This window comes from Schistocerca nitens, chromosome 5 (genome assembly GCF_023898315.1).
Source record: "Schistocerca nitens isolate TAMUIC-IGC-003100 chromosome 5, iqSchNite1.1, whole genome shotgun sequence".
NCBI classification, from domain to species: Eukaryota; Metazoa; Arthropoda; class Insecta; order Orthoptera; family Acrididae; genus Schistocerca; species Schistocerca nitens.
The window spans coordinates 792,870,263-792,892,679 of record NC_064618.1 but is presented as its reverse complement, the minus strand read 5'-3'; the positions used below and the strand labels follow the sequence as shown (position 1 = coordinate 792,892,679).

Here is a 22,417-nt window from a genome sequence, read left to right as displayed (position 1 = left end):
ATTCAGAAGGATGTAGGTTGCAGTAGGTACTGGGAGATGAAGAAGCTTGCACAGGATAGAGTAGCATGGAGAGCTGCATCAAACCAGTCTCAGGACTGAAGACCACAACAACAACAATCGCATCCATCCATGAGATTATCAATATGGCATATTTTTGATCAATTTTGATGGTCATTGACACCAAAATATCAAGTGAATATCTAAAGAGTTAGAGATTTCTCTACTGCTTTTTTACACAATATCCATTAGTGGATGAAAGGTTCCAGCCTCAAGTTACATTCTTTATATAGTTTAATATTAAGAAACTGAAATAAAATATACTATTTTACAAATATAAAACTCAGTAACAATATTATGTTATGGACTACCATTTGACATTGCTAAATGATTGAATTTTTGAGATGAATTATGTGTACTTACATGTCAAGATGACCACCATTGTCCTAAGTGCAAGTTCAACAAGCACTGGTCTTCGGAAGGGCCCAAAACGGCTCACTACTCCTGACCACATTATATGCAGTGCTGGGTACATCTGCAGTGCAAAAGTGAAAAGGATTCCTAGAGCAATCACCACCTTTATGCACTGCGACAGGCTGCAAATGGAAGGAGACCGGAGTCAGTTTATAACTGGGATAAAAACATAGAATTTAAAGGGCAGTCACTGAAGTCAAGCATATGACAGTAAAATGAAGTATGTGAGAAAAGTGAAAAGTGTCTGGAATGCCACTGCACAAATGTTTCTTATGTCAAAAATTCACTTAGTTATCACTTGGGCTAGCAATCATTGTCAATTTTTTTTATCCAGTAAACAGACTACATCATTAAGATGATTCTCAGAATTCTTCAGAATACTCATTCACTGTTGTCATAACTACATCCATGGGCACTAAAACATTTCCAGCCACAAATTTGTAAAAGATGTTAAACAGGTGAAAGTCAGATGGTGCCAGATCTGGTGAATAATCACCAAATCACTAGCAATCTATACTTCATATTCCTTGAGGTCCCCAATACCAAAGTAGCTCTGCTACACCTTGCAACTACATTGTTCTAATGAAAAATGATTTTTTTTTTCCATTCCTTTTGCCATCCAACATCTGCTCATTTATGTTGTTATTCAATTGTTCCAAGTAATGTGCTTAACATTTGCTAGTTATTGTTTTTGCCTCTACTTATTGTTTTATCCTCTACTGGGTGATGGTGGTGGTAGTGATAGTAGATTTGACCACATTTACAAGGATGTTGAACTTACCATGACAATACAGTTTATGGAAAAAAGAATATCATTCACTTAAATGGCATTTACATTCTTGCAGATCTAGTTTGACAAGTATGGTACAGGTATTTGGCCATGGCCTTACAGGAGAAAGCACCCTGGCATTTGCTTGAATTAAACATGACTGGATGGGGATTAGAGCCATCCTCTTCCCAAATACAAGGCATGTCTGTTTACAATACTAAAACCTCATTCAGTTTATAAATTTGTTTCACGATGTAAAAAGCACGTTGTACAGTATTCATTCATTTCTCAGTGCCAACCACTGCACATACTACTCACACTATCAGCTGATATCAGGACCACAACCACGACATTTGGTTTCCACTTTGGATTGCAGCTTCTCATTTGCTTGCCTAAAAACATGAGTTAATATCCCTCCATAATGAGTCAGATGTGAGCTCAGAAAGAGGATAATGTGTTAATATTACCCATTGCAGGGACTTGACACAAGTTTGTGACAGAGTATATATAGTGTGAGTATATGCTGTGAAATGACAATTGTTTTATTATTATTTACTTGTGTTACATTTTTTACCTAACCCCTAATCAGTGTAACATTTCACTGTAGAGAATGCATTCCTTAATTACTTTTAACTGGTGTCCAATCTGAAACTTTCTTGTCTTTGTCTTTAAGAAGAGACATATTTCCATAGTTTTACAGGCCACATTTCATAATTCATCCTTCTAAGAAGTCTGTTACTGTAGCACCCTGTTTTGTTCTAACATGTTTACAGTATCTTCTCTCACCCACTACATTGACTGCTGTTGCATTTCTAGCAAGAATCGATGAATTCACATCTCATTCACAATAACAAATCTACACATAGAATCAGTTAGATTGTTTCCAGTATGACTCAAATATTGCTGAAAAATTTGTTTTCTCGTTTATTGCCAGTCCACATGCAACAAAAGCAACACCCATCCTGCCCAAAACTTTCCAGCAGGTCCTGATAAATGCAAAATTTACCTTACTCATTCTCCTGATTTTCTCATGGTGTCTTTTATTCCATATGCATTTAATTACTGATTGTTCAGTATCAAACTGTGTGTTTCATGTGTGGTTGCTGTACTATGAAGATGAAGTGTTCATTTGAACAAAACCTATACAACATTGGCTATTAAAACCAAAGCTTCTTTGTACATCCACTGAAACCTCTTTTCACATGTAGTTTATACCACTGATATTTTGTGCAATCTATATGCTAAAGTCCTCTGTTATGTTCATTATCTTCCATCTGCTGCCTATAATCCTTATCCTTGAGTTCTCCTCAGTCTCCCTTGTCCTCATCTTTGTCTTTCAGAAGGGACACAGTTCCTAGTTTTACAGGTGGCATTTCATACTTTATCCTTCTAAAATGTCTGTAATAGAGCACCCTATTTTGTTTATGTTTCTCATACCTCTGTCATCTTCATTATTTCATTTATAATTGTATTTGCACATGCTCCAACCACAATACTGTGCTGCTCCCTCTCACTTCATCCACTTTAAGACTGTAATTTTCTCTCTTGTTTTTTGCTCGTTTCTCATCGAACCAAAATGCTGTACGAGCCTTGATTCTATTGGCATTGTATATTCTTGTCTTCCACTGTGTGGTAAAGCAGCACACTCAGTAATGAGGGATCTGCAATGTGATGTAGAATTTGAAATATGTTGCGACTTTACAAGTATTAACTTTAAAAACTCCACAATCAGCCACTGAGGACAGCATGATGATGACTGGCTACCCATGTCATCCTCTGCCATATGGTATTATCTGGATGCTGTATGAACACTCATGGGCATCAGTATAGCATACTGCTCTCCTGGCCATTGTCAACTTTCCAAACATTGGAGCTGCTACTTCATATTCAAATAGCTTCTCAGTTGGTATCATGAAGCTGAGTGGATCCTGTTCCAGTCATCCTACAGAGGAAAAATCTGTGGCAGAACTGCGAACTGAACCTGAGTCCTTTTTGTGGCAGTTACACAGGTGGAAGGTGTTCACTTATAACTCTTTGAAAAAAGGGAAGACAGGGGGAGTGGGAGGGGGGGGGGGTTGGTTAAATGCTGTTACAGTATCAAGTGTACCAGTTGAATCCCAGCTGGGAAGAATGCTGAATGTCCAAGTAGTGCCTCTGTCATATTGTAGGAACTCTGCTAGAAAAGCTTGGCCTGATGTCCGTGGAAGCAAAAGCCATGTAGTTCCTGAGAAATATCCTCATTCAGTCCACCAAACAGAATGATAAAAACTGAGTTTCTGATGCCTTAGAAGTGGTACTTCTTGGCTGAGGGAGATAACTCTGACAGAAAATTCAGGGAATCAGAAGGTGAGAAGCTCACCACCCGATCAACACATTAATCCCCTCTTACAGGGGGAAAAAGGACAAAATGGAAAACAGAGTTAATATATGTAGACCTGAAACAGCAAAGGACCATATTGTGTACTGCTTAATGGAAGAAGAGAAGGAGCTGGTGTTGTTGGCTGGTTCTCGATCTGCGAGTGTGATCATCTATCATTAGCTCACAGGCTAACTGCTTGCTACCAGAGCCACTGCCAGATGTTTTTATTGAGTCATATAAAAACATCTGTACCATGAACAATGTCAACCACTCTGATGTGAGAGCCACTATTCTCACAGAGCAATGTACGATGATATACTTAACTTACCACAAAACTATATATCTTAGTTTTAAAACTACATTGGATGTCATAAGTCAAAGAAAAAAAACAAAAAGGTTACACTAATTTGAACAGATTTGCAAAAGAGTCCTTTCACTAACAGAGATACTCATTTGTAAAATACTATTTGACAAATATTTTCAGTGGTCTTATGATGGAATAGATAGACAAGGCTGCCCCACTGTACATGTTAGGTTGCTGATCATTGTTTCTGTGGTGGGAAAAGGAACTATCAGTACAAAAGAGCACCTTGACAGTGACTAGAATATTGCATTAAAGATTTCAGAGTACTTCTGTGGCCCTCGGAGACCATGGATGTTGAAACAACTGGAGAGTTGTGTGACCAACTGACAGTCATATTTGCTGTATCATTCCTCAACCACACATCAGCTGTGGACAGCATTTTTCATAGCACAACTCTAGATAATGCTGGAAACCAGTCAATCATTTCCAGCTTGTGAACCTCTGGCACCTGAAGTGATTTATGATGGCCATTGAGGATTGCTGGACAGCTGTTTGAACTCCGCTCCTTCTCAAAACAAGATCAGTATCTTAACCAACTCCTATATTCAGTTCCTCTTCTTTCTTTTCTTTTATCCCCCTGCATCTCCAATATTCTTTTCATATTTTCTTTCTTCCACTCAAACTGTTTCCATCTTCTTATTTTTTTCTGCATATCGTTGTCAGCAGCAGCATTAATAGACATTTTGATTCCACAGTTGAATAAAGGTCCTTTCTAGACTTGTCCACTCATTACAGTCTTTACCTATATTAATCCATGCTGGCCCAGCTTGCTTTTTAATGTCACTTATTCTTCTTTCATCAGATCACTGTCGCTGTCTTTTCTTCTCTCAGGAGTCTTGCAAAGAACTTCTTTGCCCTATCTACCATCCATTTTCATGGGTACATGTCCTGCCCACCTTTATTTCATTTCCTTTTCAGTCATAGCTACATTTTCTGGTCAATTCTGTTTGTTAACCATTTAATTCACAATGTGCATTCTCCTTTGTTCAGTGTGCAAACACCAGTTTTTGCATTTGTCATATTTCTCTGTCACATGTCAAAACCGATAACCAAATGTAATCCTATTTGATGTGTGTGTGGAGTTTCACTGTTTACAGTTTATAGCTAGTTATTGATGATGGAGACAAACTTGCAGAAATGTGTGTAATGTTTGGGAACAAATGTATAAATACACCTTGGTGAATAGACAATCATTATTAACTTGGTTGCTCAAAACACAGAAATATGGCCAAGGTTCTTGACAAAATCTTTCACATAGTGGAATCTGAGATTATAGTGTTGGATCACATGCTGGAAGATTCATCAAAAAGCACTTGTTAGTTTTCTCATCAAACCTACAATTTGAAGAATGCAGCATGGAGCTGCAACAACAATCCATCCATAAACAATGCATGCAAGCAATAGGGCTAAATGATGTTGAACCAAGAGTTCAGTCTTGCCACCAGATTATGTTTAATGCTTACACTGTGGCTGTTTGAACATTGAACAGTTACCCTAACCTTTAGTTGTTGCTACAAGGCGTAAAATTGAATAAAATGGTCTCGGGCTGCCAGCCGTATTGAGAGGTTAGAATGCCACAAACTTTTGACCAAGCTCTCTGTAGCCATAGTCAAGTGGGTTGACAGCTAATGGGCTGATAGTATGCCCTGATGCCCTCTAGCAGCCAGGTGTGACATCATAGGTGCTCATGGCATAACCACATGTGGATATTCATTGATTCCACATTCGATGTACATGCTTAAACCTTGTGATCGGTGGATCCCATGCCATGCTGAGCTGCAGGCTGCTGTCTGTATTAAGGGCATCATCAGTGACTTTTATTTTGATGGTTTCTTTAAGTACACAGTCATCGAAGCGATTAGTGTGAGACAGAGCAGAGGTTTCATCACATTTGATGATGTCTAATTTCTAGAGCATGCTCAGCTTAAGATTATTTTTTGGGAATGAATAGCTGATAAAATCTCTCACACTCCTTCCTACACTGTTCTAGAATGCACTCTGTATATCTGACTTAAGTATTTTATAGATCCCAGGACAAACAATGTGCACTGTTGAACTATGCGGGAAGGAGCATACTATCATGAAAAACTCACTTTAGTTGAGTATGTTCTAGAAAACTGTCACTGGATCATATGTGATGAAACCTCTGTTGTGGCTCACATTAAAGCTTCTAGTATTGTATAATTAAAGAATCCACCAAAATAAAAAAAAATCACTCACAACACCTTTAATAGAAACTGTGACCTGCAGTGCAGTGTGGCACTGGATCCAGCAAATGTGAAGTTAAAGTGGGTGCATCAAATATAGAGCCAACATATACGAATATATGGTGATGTAATGCACACCGGTGATGTCACAGCCATCAGCTAAGGTATATAACGGAATACCAACAGCTCATCAGCAGTTATTCCATGTGACAATGGCCAAGGAAAGCTTGGTCAAAAGATTGTGGCATCTAACCACTTGATGCAGCTGGAAGCCCGAGAACATTTTTTCAATGTTACAGCTGCAAGAGTCTGGATTCTTGGAAGGTGTAAAATGTTTATGTTAATAAAAAAAATACATATATTCATTTCTGACCATTAGCTCTTTTATCTCAAAGTGCTCATTCTAGGCTCATGGGCTCATTTCCCATGAGCAGGATTTTTATCCAAAGGTTTCAGTCAACTTGTATATAGGAACCTGTTGTATACTTTTCCAAAAATACTGTGGCACAATTTTATTTATCTGTACCCATTCCTGAATATGTACCACTTATTAAAGTACCAGTCTATACTTTCACATCTCTGTTCGTATTTTACCAAAACTGAGCACTGAAAAAAAAAAAACCAGAAATGTGTCCCTAAAATCTTGAATCATTCATAGCATGTCTGTGTTTACCATTAAAGTAAATTACCAGTGTTGTATGATGATAATGCACTTAAGATATTTGGACTACAAAATGTAAGGAAAACGAATTCTGAGAAGGAAGATTACAGACAAACATTAATGCACCAATATAATCTGGAGGCCACACTGCTTTTTTGGATAACACTGCAGTACAATGTAAGGATTGTAAAGTGCTGCAGTTGGATAGTGTTGATAATGAGTTACATACAATAATCAGAAAGTCCATGGTGCATTGCTGGTTTGTAATGCCCAACGGTGGCCATGAGACACTATGGACTTGCAGTACTTCAGTGGACTGTTCAATCAACTGATATGTCAAGAGAAACTGAAGAATCACATTACATGTATCCATATGTTACAAAACTTATTCTGTGTGATGTACAGTTGAAATGCAAAAACAAGATACTAGAAAAGCAGATTGGGTGATACAAAACAATCCTGTACTGTAACAGCAAAGCTAGTTTGAACAAGTAATGTAATTACAACATACAGAGGAAATGGTAATATTAAACATTACAGAAGTAGGTTATTTTGTCTTGTGAAGTAATTCATCATATACTGGTCAACTGATATAAGAACATCTCGATATATTGTATACCTGGAATGAATTTTGCAACTTCAAATTATCTCCCATGCATCCTGGTTTAAAACTGAGTACCAGAAATAATAGTTTCCTAGCAATAAAACAGTAAATAAGTGAAGAGGTGCATTTTATGCACAGTACTTACATTTCATCTTGTGGCAGGTTCAGGGTGACTGATCCTTTGACATCATCGCCATACTGGAGATAACCCAGGAAACCAACAGCCACCAGAAGGGAGCAGACAATACTCATGCCCACATTGAGCACTCCAAGAGGCATCGAGAACTGGTGTGGCTTCTTCATCTGCATCTGCAGTGGAAGGATCTGTGGAATAGGTAGATGCTGCTCAAGAATCATTGTGATGGAAAGCTTCAAGTCTTCTATTGTATGACATAACATGTCAGTGTAGTTGACACACCAACACACAACTTGGTTCATGTACACCAAATTAAAGAAACAGGATTCTGGGACATTGTCTGTACAGGATGTCTTCAGAAGTGAAAACATCTGCAATCAAGACAGAAAGTGGGAAGGCAATAAATGACAATATCTGTCAAAATAATTTCAATGACTTGGCTAAAAATAGACATATTGCCATTATGTTGGTCTCCTTTTAAAGATGAAGGCTGAAAGTTTATACTATTGTTGCTCAGGTATTGTTCTGGCACTGTGGATTTTGGATGTCACAAACTGAACTTCTGATTTGGACCTTAAAAGTAAAGCTGTCATCAACCTGAGGGTTGGTTTGAACATCACAGTGGTTTAATAGGCATGGTCCTACTGAAGGTGGTATGCCCTTGCCCTCCCCCCCCCCCCCCCCCCCTCTGGTCCTTAAACTGACTTAACCAGGCACTTATAGGGGGAACTACAGTGTAGGAATAAATCCAAGCAGTGGTGCATCTTGCCATTTTTCACATTAACAAACATTACCAGAGTTTATAAAAATGATAAGTGAAAAATAACAGCCCTACAACAGACCTGAGACCCTTTGATTGGTAGTCTGCCACTTAGTGAATGAGCCACACATTTGGACCTTATATATTCAGAATGTATACAAAAACAGATGTTATTGCAGCCTTCTGAATGGCATGTCCATGTAGATCAGGTCTCAAGATACTTTGCATCTCAACCTGGCAATGCAAGTTTCCTTGTAGAGTGGCTTTAAGATCTGGGTGACACACCAATTTGCTGTTCTGATGAAAAAAAAAAAAAAATGATTTGAGGTGATAAAGGTGCAGGCTTAACCCCATATATGTTAATGTAAATTATAAAAATTTCTCGGAACAGGTAGGTAACACAGCAGGTTTAAGAATTTCTGCAGAGAGTACTAAATTTACTGCTTACAGAAAAAAATGCAACTAGCTTGTTACAGAAAGATATAGGTCAAATAGAAAATCTTAAACAATTCAACTATATAGGTGAGAATCCAAGAAAATTGGTTAGAAAATTCTTTTATAAATGAAAATATACACAACATGGAAATGCTATATAGAACAAAAAATATTTACAATAAAAAGTACATATCAAGAATTGTAAAAGGAATACATTGGAGTATGTTAGTCAGGCCTGAATGCTTGTATGCAAATCAGTGCTTGGCACTGAATTGTAGATTAGATAAACTAGAAATAATAGAGGGAATTATCACAAGGAAAAACATTGTTCAATAAGGACTAGAGAAACCTGGAAAATAAGAAACACTGATGAAATACATCAACATCTGAAAATAATAACAGAAACTATATGAAAAAGAAGACTGATATTTTTTAATGTTTATACAGGATGAATGACAATAGGCTGTCACAAAAAGATCTTCAAGTATATCTAGGAAAAGAAATTGACACAGTGGATCTAAGAAGTTAAAGATTTAGAAGCACACAACATAAAAGCTGAAGAAGGAGCAAAAAGAGAGATTTTCAGAAGTAAAATGTCACAATTAAAAGGATTCCAAAGTGGAAGCAGTGAGAGAAGTGTTGGGAAGTGACCTGAAGACTGAAGGAAGAGTCACAATGAAAAGATAAAAGAATTTTGGAGGAAAAGAGAAAGAGCCACTGTGAAGGAATTCAAATTACCACATGATCCCTTGCTGGCAAGATCAGCAGGGGAAAAAACAATATGCAATATTCATTCACATACGGTTGTTTGTGATCAATAACTTTTACACCCCTGCACAAACTTTCTGCCGTGAACTACTCCCAGAAAAGGTGAACAAAGAAACATGTTATCAATAAATAGTGTGCACCTTTAATAGGTCTCTTACCAGTCCAATTCCTTCAAAGGAATAGATGGTGGTCCCAAAGAAGAGAGGCAGTTTGGCCCAGTCAAAGACGAAGAGCTCCCTCTCAGAGATGCTCGGCAGATTCAGGGAAACCCGATAGAGGGTGGCCACAACACCGACTGCCATGAACACGTTGGCCAGTAGTGACACTGGCACCAGGAACTTAAGTGAGCGGATCCAACAGCTCAGCAATATGGGCACAAATGCCAGTGCCATGTGGATGTGCACATCCAATGGCGTTGCATACTCGTCGACCACCTGCAGAGAGAACAGGGTGTTACAAGAGGCACTGTGCTATCTAAACCTCTGAGCCTCTAGATCTTACTTAGGAAATACCATATGCTCAATGATCAGTCATACAGATGCAAGTTAACACAAAAGACCTACTTTTGAAAAATTGCACAAAAAACTCCTTTCAGCTACCAAATAAATGTTAAAATGACAGATGCTGAAATACATGATAACAGAATAGAAAATTTACTAAAATCACTCAAGAGACAGAAGGCTAATGGATCTAATAAGATACATGTACTGTTATGATTATCCAACACAAATTGCTTCTCCCAAGTTGCAGTTTATGATTTGTCACTTTAACAATGTGGCACACTGAGGAATAATTCTTATTTACAAAATAACTCATTGGAAAGATGAACAACTTGTGCTTCTGTAGTATGAATGTTTTAGAGAATGAAAATCACACCTGTTGGAAAGAATATGGATTCTGCAAAATGAATTTATGTGAAACTCAGATTGTTCTTTTAGTTCATGAGACCTAGAGAGTTAAAAGTAATTGCGCCCAGCATGATTCTGTGTTCCTTGAATTCCAGAAGATATTTGATAGTGTTCTACACTGTCTCGCAGTGAACAAAATATGAACTTAAAGAGATAGTCTTTTGCAGCTATTCTCAATTATGTACAAGTTTTCATGTTTTTGTACTGCACCATTCTTTCCAGAATCTTTGTATCCAATGTTCTGGCCTTTTGCTGAGGCCTTCTTCTGGAAACAGGCCACCCACTGTGATGCACTGTCAGAATTTCACAAATTCAATTTAAGGAGAATGTTTCCCATATTGATTCAAAGATTATGGAAAGAATGACGTGGTACAATATCCCAGTGATGCGGTACAAAATCCTGGTAACTTTAACTTCACAATGTGAGCTTACAGAATATTGCACCATCTTTGTGAATCAGTTTTAGTGGATAGAAATAATTGCTCCATTCAAGATATGAAATATATGTAAATTTTGATGGATAATGTTGGAGGCTTCCTGAGGTTGTTCATCAATGACTCTGTTGTGTACAGGAAGGCGTGACTAAAAGACTGGTGAGATGCAGAAAAACCTGCAGGGAACCGAATGACTCCAGAAGACATGTCAAAATGCAGGAAGAGATGCAGGGCATTGATGTTTAGTGCAGGAAATCACATTTGACTCACAGCATTAATAAATCTAAAGTTTTGAACATAAATAGGTGAAAGAAACCATTATTGTTTGAGTACATGAGTGCTGATCAGTAGAAATAATTATAACTGTTAAATATTTACTATTTTAGATCAGAAACGATTTAAAATGGAACAATTAAAGAGAACAATTTGTAGATTAGTCAGCAGCAGGTATGAGATTAATTAGAATAAATGTTGGAGCATGTAATTTACTCACTCTCAGGAGTGAATTCAAGCTTTGTGGGTTCATGGAGCCTCCTAAGTAAACAGTTTCGGTACTTCAGAAACTTATTTTCTAGGATAAAATGGCGTGCTATAGATGACAAGATTTTAGAAAAAAAAAGTGTGAACATGTACCTGCTTGATGCTGTTGGCGACGAACACAAAGTAGACACAGCAGAAGCCTAGCTGGGTTATGCAGAGGAAGACATCAACAAGCCACCTGAATCAAAAACATGTCATTAGAACCTGTGCTGAGAGAAGGCTGAATTGTGCCCACTGTAGCACTCAGACTCACATCAGTGCTTTCCGTTAGGCAGCACCTCTGTTGGAGGGTTGCTGCAAACTTTTTAACATTGCTGGCATTAGTTTAGCCAAGAGATGAAATTCACACATTACACAAGAAACTTCCACATGTTGTTTACAGTGTTACATGAACATGCTCATATAGAAGTGTCAACAACACATGGAAGTTACCTAACTGTGATGTCATATACAACAGAAATCAGTAAAATTCATATAACGTAAAGTGGGATTACTTCGATCCACTTTTGGAGACTTTTTCGAACAAAATCATATAATGCATACTGGTTTTGTAAAATGAATTTTGGAAATGAGATTAGTCTATTCTGAAAGAATTTACAAAGCATATAATAAAATATGAAGACACCAAAGATTATTTTTGATATTTTATGTTTTAATAATTGGTGCAAAGTAACCCCTTGATACAAATATTATTTTAAGACAGGATAACAGCTTGGGACAATGTTATTCTCTTTAAAATTAGATCATAATAAATCAAGAATTATGTAATTTGGGAATGGAGGGACAAAAATAATAAAAATTCAGGGTTGTGCAACCTTTTTTTGTTTAAAATGTAAAAATAAGTAACAAGCATGAATAAAAGGTAGTGTTGTTTTGTTATCAAAGAAAAGACCAGTGCTTCATTAGGTAAGCTGGTGTGTCAAAATGTCATTGACTATGCCAGGTACATATTCTGCACAATTTTATCACCCCCGACCAGCTCTGGCACTGGGAAAATACCTCTTTTGCTTAACCATCTTGAGTGGTTTATACCTTCAACTATATCATATCATTTATGAAAAAGTACCTTTTTATTTACAGGCAATTTCCAGTTATCAAGAGATAGCATCATAATATTTATGGTTGCACCATATTCGATAAAACTTTCAATAACACTAGGGTAATTTTTATTTTCATACAGAGTAACTACAAACACACTAAACTGCTTGCTTATTGGTTTCAGTTTCTCCCGTGATTTTGATTGGCCCTCTTCCTTCTCTGTAGATGCTGCTAACACTTCCATTTAATTTCTTCTGTATGAGTCCCAATCTTTGTCTGAACTTTCACTAAGAATTTGTTCTTCTAACGGGTCTTCATCAATAGAATAATGAAGCACTCTCAGGATTTTTCTCTTCGTAAGCTGTTTACAATTACCTGGCAATGGTTAAGAAACATTTTGTGACATTTCAAGCAATTGTTCCACTTCTTATCAAATCCAGATGTTCTTTCAGATTTTCAATGCTGTAAACTGCTTATTGGTGAGATAATAGCTCTCATTTACACTTGTACCATACTCTAACAGCATTAATCTGTTAGCAGTAGTCATTTTCAATGTAACAAGATCCATCCCAAGCTGAGCAGGTCTAAAACAAAATAACCTTCACAGATGCTTTTGATTGTACAGTGATAAATAACATGTTGATTACAAGTTTGTGGGTATGAGTTAGCCAGTAACTTATTTCCACATGTAAAAGTTTCTGGAGTGTTGACATCACAATGACAGTCATATGATAACTAATTGAAGCCCTCATGATGCTATGCTTTGAAATGTGTGTTGGTAAAGTAAAAATCCTATCTAAAAGATGACAGATTGACTTTATTATTAACATCTCCAACCTGGCTCATGATTTGATCGACATACAGATAATTAATATCTTATTAAGTGATGGTATTGTGCCTTGGACAAAAATAGAACTGTATTCTGAACCTGAGACATTTACATGGTTACAGCATGTGTTCAAAGTGTGAGCCATCCATCAACAGCGCATTTCTGCTCTGTTACAAATTACTCATCACTCCATGCTGCATGAGATGTATATCTGTCAGCTTCTCATCACTCCACTTCATTATCAACTTAGTGAACAAAAGTTTTTATTAATTGAAATTGCAGAGATAATGGACATGCCACCACAATGCATTATGAACTGTGGTTTTTGCCAATAGAATTTTCTGAATATGTTGCTTTAGGGTAGGGCCATTAGCTGGGATAGCCCTAATCAGTTCACACACTATGCTTGCCAGTAGTGTGGTCTGCTGAACTCAAAGACAACTACCCTTTTTTTTTTTTTTTTTTTTTTTTTTGCACCTAAGAAAAAGCTATTTCATCATTAAGAGTGATGACTGGTGCTTACTGTAAAGACAATCTTTAGCATTGATTTTTACATGTTCCTAACACTTTGTGAAAACCTGCTTCAAATCAAGTGTACTAGTCCCAGTCCAGCCATTCCGATTTATGTGTTCTGTTTTCCTAACCATTTCATGTGAATACTGTGGTCATTCCTTCAAAAAGAGTCAATTTCCTACCCCTTCCTTATGCAGTCCAAAGCTGTCCATCATCCCTCCCTACTGTGGTTGTGGACATGATGTTAAACAGTTTCATTTGGTAGTGTTGAAAGTAGGCAAGAAATCCTGCACACTGAAACACTGAGTCAAGGCATGAATTCTGCTCAGTTAGTTAGACTGATGCCCACAAAAGACAAAGTTTGGATAGCAAATTTTAAAATGTTTGAAAGGTCTGTGGTGTAAATTATGGTGTGATTTTATACATAGAAATCAGTGAGGTAGGGTTAATTTTGTACCATTTGGCTCCAGATATATTTTTGACTGTTTTAACCATAAGAACTGACAAATAAGAAACTATATAAGTTTCTGGATAAAACTTTAGGAGCGATTTCCTACCCCACTCCTGTCCAGGCTGAAGTTGTCCATCATTCATTCGTCCGTAATGCCTTTGTCATCTATGAGCCAAAAAGTATTTATTTTTCTGCTGCTGCCTCTCACATGTAATCATGAAAAATTTTTACTGAGTAAATGGGAGGATGCTATGAATTGTGTACCAAACCTTTTATGGTAAACATACTGATACAGCAGTAGATCATGCTAACATATTCTACAGTAATTTCTTTAAGGAAGAGTGGTGCTAAAGTCACAGATTTCATATCACATCATTCATATAGGAAACCTCTTAGAGGGTTATTACTGGACATTCGGTATCACTAAATTACTCTTCATAATTTCTGAGGTTTAAATCCAGTGTGACCAAATTTGACATTGATCAAGCAAAGTTTCAAAGAATTTGAATTGTGAGTGTTATGCCATATTGTTTAGCTTTTTTTTCTAGATGAACGAAAACAGATCATTACAATTTACTGTAGAAGCCTATAACTGCACAAAGTGTATGTGTGTTGACACTATTTAGGAGAGAACGTGTATTACGGTCATAATTATATGTAGGCCTATTGCGCCAGACAGCTACAAAATACAGCATTGTGGGATGTGGATTAAGTCCCAGCTTCATTGGCAAGTGGCAAGTGCTGTACCAATGAAATACTTCAAAATTATCAGTGTTTTTAATGATAAAACACATCTGTCATTTGAAACTGAAGCAGTGACCCCCATGAAATTCCTGTAAACAATATCCATTTTAGATTGAAATTATATCATGTAAATCTTGGAATCATCTAACGTATTATTTCCGGATACTGCAGTGTTTTGTGTATGCAAATAGTAATACATATCTTCTATAGCTCTACTCCTTTTACAGCATTGCTTTCTGTAATTATATTCATACATTATATATGATTAAGTGAATGACATTAATTTATTTTCACAGTGCAAATGTTCATTCCTTGACTGCTAGCTGCAACAAACAATCAAGTGGCTTCCAATCATAAAATGTTATCTGCTCCAAGCGAAAAAAGTAAATTATCTGTGGATTGCCTTACCAACAATTCTAGGATTTGAATCACTGAATTTATGTACAGTGCAACTGTACAATGGACAGAATTTACAGCTTTAGTCCTTGCATATTTGGTAAGTACAAAGTTTACTTCTGAAAGTGTGTTGGAAATTTTGGATTTTAAAATGTATGGCTGCTTTCTAGGATATATATTAAGCTGCCTATTTTATCTGTTATCACAAATTCCTATAACAATAGTGTTGCTTGATGCTCAATACTGCATGAATGATGATGAATCAAATCGTAAGGCTGAATTAGTCATGTAGTAGATGCAAACTTTATTCCTGTTAATTTACAGAAAGAAAATGGCAATCACAGTCAAGTTTGTTGTTTTCCCCCAAGCACTTTACATTATCACATGTGAGACCATGACTTGCTGAATTTAAGAATGCTTTCAATCTCCTGTTTCTACAACTTGCTGCGTTAAGTTGTTGTTGTTTTGCCACCATTTTAGTCGTGACGGCAGTGCTTATTCCAATTCTGGCAATTACTTCTTCGTCTTTTGGATACCAAGTCTGTGCACTATTTGTATTGACTGGACTAATTTTGGTGGGCCTACATACATATTTGAATCCAGATCAGGTCAAAATTTTAGCTTACCTCGTAAAACCAACATAAGATATCCACAAACAGACAACAATTTAGCCCCTCAATTTTTTAGTATTGCATCTTGGGCACAAGTCTACTTTGCCAGCCCATTACGATCTGTATGCAATATTTCTGCGGTATTCATAGTGAACAGATAAGAGCATAGGGAGTATTAGGTGTCTGTCTTTTTACTGATTTCTGTCGCTGCCATAATCATCTATGTTGTAGTTAGGCAAAAAGTTTTGATCTGTCTATACATGGTTAAGGATTATGTGCTTATTTCTGGTTATGTAAATCCAATGTTATTGACTGAAATAGTCAGGGAGCTATCAGCACAAGACTGCAGTACTTCAGAATAATTTCTCCCTTCTACATCTACACCTACATAGGTACTCCACAAGTCACTGTATGGTGCGTGCAGAGGGTACCCTGTACCAGTACCTGTCATTTCCTTCCATGTTCCACTTACAAATAGTGTGACCAAAAAACAACTGTCTGTATGCCTCTGTATCAGCCCTAATTTCTTGTATCTTATCTTCATGATCCTTATGCACAATGTATGTTGGTGGCAGTCAGCTTCAAATGCCAGTTCTCAATAGTGTTTCTCAGAAAGAACATCGCCTTCCCTCCAGGGATTCCCATTTGAGTTCCTGAAGCATCTCTGTAACTATACTGTACTGTGTACCCCTTCAGATCAGATACCAATTTTACAGTCTCTATCATGATTTTATTCCTGCACATTTTTAACGGAAAATTTAGCACTCTAGCAGATATCATTACTGGGTGTGTATATCCTGTAGGAAGTCGACAAACATTTGCAACAGTGATCTCAAAATGCATTACGGTACTGTTCATTTTGTGCATATATCCCTGTTGTCAAAATAAACCATGTGTAGCACCCAGAAGTGCGTGCAATCTTTCTGAAACCTCAGTACTTAGTGTTCTGTTGAGAGAAGTACCATGTTATATTTGGAGCACATGTTTTTGACACTGTGTAGCAACATAAATGCTGGTACACAGTTCACTGGTTTATGTACAAAATGTAAAACTGAATTTCGCTTTAGACAGGAAAGTGGGTAGATTTACACATTTTAATATCAATTTATACATAAGTGATACTTGAGTAGTTCATTCGTACTTTTTATAGTTAGTAGTGGCATGTCTGAACAAACGAAGTCAACTTTGTGGAAGATGCGTCTGCTTTGTATGGGACACTTGATTTTACGAATTACACGTATTTCAAGGTTTGGCTGATACAGTATGTATACAGTTTATCGATTTCTGCTGCACTCCCGGCATCGTTTCCACGACGAAATGTTTGAATGTAATATAAGTGAAATAAAATTTCCGATCAGCGTGTTAGTGTCCAGATCTCACCAGAATTTTGAAATGGTACAGCAGAACTGTCGCTAATTTTTGTACTAATAGAGCACTTCGCGTCGACAATGTTGCAGTTAGGCAAGATACGAAATGTATAGGCCTAATGGTTCCCTTCCTTTAATTTCCGTTCAGCAAGCAGGCTTGATTAGAGAAAAGGCAGTTCACACGGAAAACGTAATTACAATTTTTTTCTCGTCGTTATGACGAAAAATGCAGTCCGTTTCTCATCGCTGATATATAATATGTTTCTTCATTAATATTACTTTTCGCTCAACTGAGCTAATATGCAAGTCTTTTTTCATAAGCTTTCTAATCAATTAGGGAAAAAATTAATGGTATTGTGTTGTTTTAAAAGAGCAGTATCTATGAGCCGTCGTGGAGCTCGCCTTCTCAGTATCATTGGCAACAAAAGACTCGGCAGGCGAACCTCAGGCGGCCGAGGCGCTCGCTCGCCTCACGCGGAGGGAAAACCAATAATAATAATAATAATAACACAAACAGAATTAAATTCTTCTGAAAGAATTTTAACTACATTAAATAATAGTCCATTAAAGGCGTAGTGAAGTTAAGCGTTACCCGTGACTGCGCCATCGGCGGGGGCACCAACTCTAATGTCAACAAGTTGCGTCATTACAAGTGTGAAGACATCTAGTAGGCACAGAGAGATTGCTGCAGTTTGACGCTCAGTTTGGATAGAGATCACTAGCTGATATTCAAAGCATTTACAGTGCAGCCTCTGAAATTAGGCCTACTGGTGCGTAAGCGGATGGGTTATTGCTATTATGTCTTCGGTAAAACTCTAGTTATCGGTAATCTACTATTGCAAAGGCGGAAGTGTACTGCCTGGACGAAAAACGAAACGACAAAGATCAGTTTCTAAGGAACTATTTGAGATGGCGTCTTAGTGCGCTACTACTTTTCGATCTTGCACAGCATCATTACTGTCTGATGTTATAAGGAACAAAATCCAATAATTAATCGCCAGTGGACGAACAGTTTACTACGGATGTGCAAATGCGGTCCGCCGTAAAATGCCTCGTTCGAGGTATGGCAACAAAGAAATGAGGCTGATTCTGCAGATTCATGATTTATCAAATGTGTCCATACATCATTTTGAGTCCACACACTCGTACATCCGTTTTATTTATTTATTTATTTTTTAACAGCATTCCTGTGTGTATAGTTTCCTGTGGCAATGAAGTTATGGTGTAATTCCCAGTCGATGGCAAAGTCATTACAGGTGGTTCACGTGTTCGTAATGGGAAAGGTTGGGAAAGGGAATTGGTCATGTGCTTTCCAAAGGCACCGTCCTAGCATTTGCGTAAGTGATTTAGGGAAACTACGGAAAACCTAAATTTGAATAGTTAATCACTCAATTTGAGAATTTGGATGAAGTTATCTTATTAAACGTTATCATTAAGACACTCCCTTCATTGAATACTAATGTAATATTGGAAGGATTCTAGGAAAGTGAAGCGCATCTGTATAGCAAATACATGCAAGACGCTAGTGCGACCATTTCTAGAGTTTTGTTCTGGGTTTGGGAGGCCTTATCAAGTAGGCATGACAAGAGACATTGAATGAATTGAGACGCGCTGATCTCCTCGTAGCTGAAACAAAAGTGTAACAGAAATGCTTGAAGGACTTAAATTGGAATCTATGGAAGAAAAATGATTTAGTTCCCCTGAAATTTTTGCTCGTGAAATCTTGTTGGGTAAATGTATAGAACCTGTATTCGAAGAACACTGCGCGACAATTATGCCACCAGCATCATAAATCTCTCATAAAGATCATGAAAATAAGAGAGATTAGGGCGAGTAAAGAGGCATACGAACAGTCATTTTTCCCTCGCTCAGTATGCGAATGGAATAGGACAGAGAAACGGCAGTATTGGTTCAGTGGCTTGCGAGGTATAGATGTAGTTATAGATGTAATTGATCAGTTAATACTTATTCCCTCAGGTTCTAGACAATATGGAAGGCTTGATTTTTTTGCTTCTTTTCTTTGTAAGTTTGGGTGCCTAGGTCCTTTGTATTTGTAACGAATTCTGCTTCTGATTGCAAGACCTCCTGCGTTTTTTAAGCTATATGGACCTTTTCTACTTCATGGCATACAGGACTTCATAAAAAAAGCAGCAATGGACTGACTGTATTTGCAATTGTAGGAAGTGTGTGTAGCTCTTAGAGATCGTTTGGTGCTCCACTTTTCCATTCCACGTTCCGGGGGCAAAAGAGAAGACTAGCGCTGAGATGTAGGATCTAAATATTTTGTAATACTTACCTAATCTTCTACGACAGTTGAATTAAAGCTTGCAGCATGAGAGTCGTGATAATAAGGTGAGTGTCGTTTAATTTAGTTCGCCAATATTACTCATCCGTGTTGTGTAATCAGGGAATGCTTATGTCATGTAGCTCTCCACTAACAAAATACACGATGCCGTCAGCTCGTCGCGCCACATGGCTACAACTTTTTTTCGGAACTGTCACAACAGACATTAAGAAGAGCCAAGGAAGAGACAACATGTGCTGAACCACACACTCTCCAACTTTTCCTTGCACTGCATTTTCTGTTACGTAGCTTTCTTGCGTCAATGCAAAAATTAACTAAAATCTGATCGAGGCCATTATGGTAGGATTTCGCAAACATCGGGCATATTAGCTATTACAGTCACGTAAATGGCTCCTATCACTGTTTCTAGTTTACACTTTTAAACATGTAGTTTCTCAAAAGAGGTTATTAATAAAGATTGTGACGACTATTTCTTACACTTAATCCGTGTGAGCGGTACGACGACCGATGTTCAAAGTTTCAGAAATTCTATCACACACAGAGAATCTGATGCTTCATGTGAGAAAAGCAAACTCTTCGCAGACACATGAAGGAATGGATTCTGTAGGACGTAGCAGTAGACTATCTAGCTATATCAGATGGAGCGTATAGGAGGAACTGCCTGTGACATGCATTTTTGCAAGTACTTATCCATTATCCACTTCGTAAGAGCGATTTTTTCTGAGCGCATACTGAAGGAGGTATTTGTTTCTCAGAGTAATGTTCTGGCGACAGAAAGGGCATCCGGCCATCCCTTAAATTAACCATGCGAAATTCACTAATAACCATGCCGATCCTGCGCAGATGCGGGACAAAGGCACAAGAAAACAAGAAAATTCCGAGATATGAGACCCAGACGGCGATCTGATGAACTACGGGTGGATGACATTAGAAAACATGCAAGACAAACATGGATGCATCTAGATGAAGACCGCCAGTGCATGTCCGGCAGCAGTTGACAAATGTCTGGTGATGTCACTTATCATTTGTTCAGTTAACTTTTTGAGCGGCCACTTTGTGAGTCTGCGTAATTCGCTTAATGTGACCGATACAGGTCAAATGAAGCTTTTGTGTTCAAAGAGGGATGCAATAACCGAAAAAAATCTAAGGATTAAGGAAAATATAACAAGTGGTTGGTCTCAAACTGCACAACCTTGTATTCAATATGTGGAAACACAATGTCATGCCAAAGTAACTGCCGACCTTGTCCTAGAGTCATGTTCTCAACTTTCCATGTTGGGGAGATTTGTGAGTCATACCAGCCTTAGATATTCTGACTAACCGTTTCAATGGACGCCGGTCCGTCACGTTTCACCGCACCTGGTTATTCCTTTGCTTCACAAATTATTCGCCGCGCTATTCGACAGTCATTACGGTATTTTCACGTTACAAGTGGGACGATTTTCCAAATCTGGATAATAAATCACCATTTAAAAAACGCTACCACCTCTCCATTTGACAAGAAATGTAAAGTCTAACAAAAACGATTCCTGTTATACCGCCTACAGCTGTTTATCGATATCCAGCTTCCAGAATCCCCACATAATGCTGTATGGTTTCTTGGTGAGTCGCATCTACGACTGTTTCCGGTTGCCAAACGTTGAAGCAGCCAGTTCAGCGTATATTTTCACAGACTTGTGACATCTTTCATGTTCCAAAATTAGGTATCGCGTCTAGATATCAAATATGGAATCAGAAAAAAAACGTACAGGTTCAATGGTTCAAATGGCTCTGAGCACTATGGGACATAACTTCTGAGGTCATCAGTCCCCTAGAACTTATAACTACTTAAACCTAACTAACCTAAGGACATCACACACATCCATGCCCTAGGCAGGATTCGAACCTGCGACCGTAGCGATTCCAGACTGTAGCGCCTAGAACCGCTCGGTCACCACGGCCGGCACCGGACAAGTGCTAGGACGACTTACGCTCTTAACGTATATAGATAGTTCATTTATAGGTTTTGACGAATGAGTTTGCGGGTATCAAAATATGTGTCATAAATGGCCTTATCTTTTAATTGCATCGACTTATAAGCTTATATTTTTCGCACCGCCAAGGGGCCGTAGACGCTAGTATTTGACACAAATTTCAACTTGATACCTCTACCCGCTCCTGAGAAAAAGGGGTCTTAACAGACGGACAGCAAAGTGATCCAATACTGAGGTACAGAACCCTAAAAATGCCATCAAATCAGTCACAACACAGGAACGTAGCACAAACCGCCGTATGATAATACTACAATGAGATAAGAGTGGCGAACGGGGGTCTTTACCCCTACTTGAAACTGAACAAGGTTACTGTCGAAGTGAGCACGAAATTTTTTCGAAAGATTGATATCGTAACGACCAAGAGAACCAGTTTCAGCATTCAGTGCTAAGAGGACAAGTTTAGACTACAAATCCAAATACCTGGGGGATTGAAATCTTAGACTGTCCCACATTTTTTTCTGTCACATTTCAATTCTTTCATATCTGGCAGTGATTAGTTACAGTGAAAGTGCCACATTGTACCATGGTTCATACTACACTCCTGGAAATGGAAAAAAGAACACATTGACACCGGTGTGTCAGACCCACCATACTTGCTCCGGACACTGCGAGAGGGCTGTACAAGCAATGATCACACGCACGGCACAGCGGACACACCAGGAACCGCGGTGTTGGCCGTCGAATGGCGCTAGCTGCGCAGCATTTGTGCACCGC

At 38.0% G+C, this 22,417-nt stretch overlaps 1 protein-coding gene across 2 annotated transcripts in view; it reads right to left on the bottom strand.

The window, feature by feature from the left end:
* Nucleotides 1-22,417, bottom strand: part of LOC126259638 (proton-coupled amino acid transporter-like protein CG1139) — a 140,260-nt gene that overhangs the window by 9,285 nt on the left and 108,558 nt on the right. For both annotated transcript variants that reach the window (XM_049956564.1, XM_049956565.1), the window contains exons 6-9: nt 11,510-11,594; nt 9,693-9,968; nt 7,581-7,759; nt 421-593 (exon numbers count right to left, since the gene is read on the bottom strand). In XM_049956564.1, coding sequence (XP_049812521.1) covers nt 421-593; nt 7,581-7,759; nt 9,693-9,968; nt 11,510-11,594 — 713 coding nt within the window. The remainder of the gene's footprint in view (nt 1-420; nt 594-7,580; nt 7,760-9,692; nt 9,969-11,509; nt 11,595-22,417) is intronic.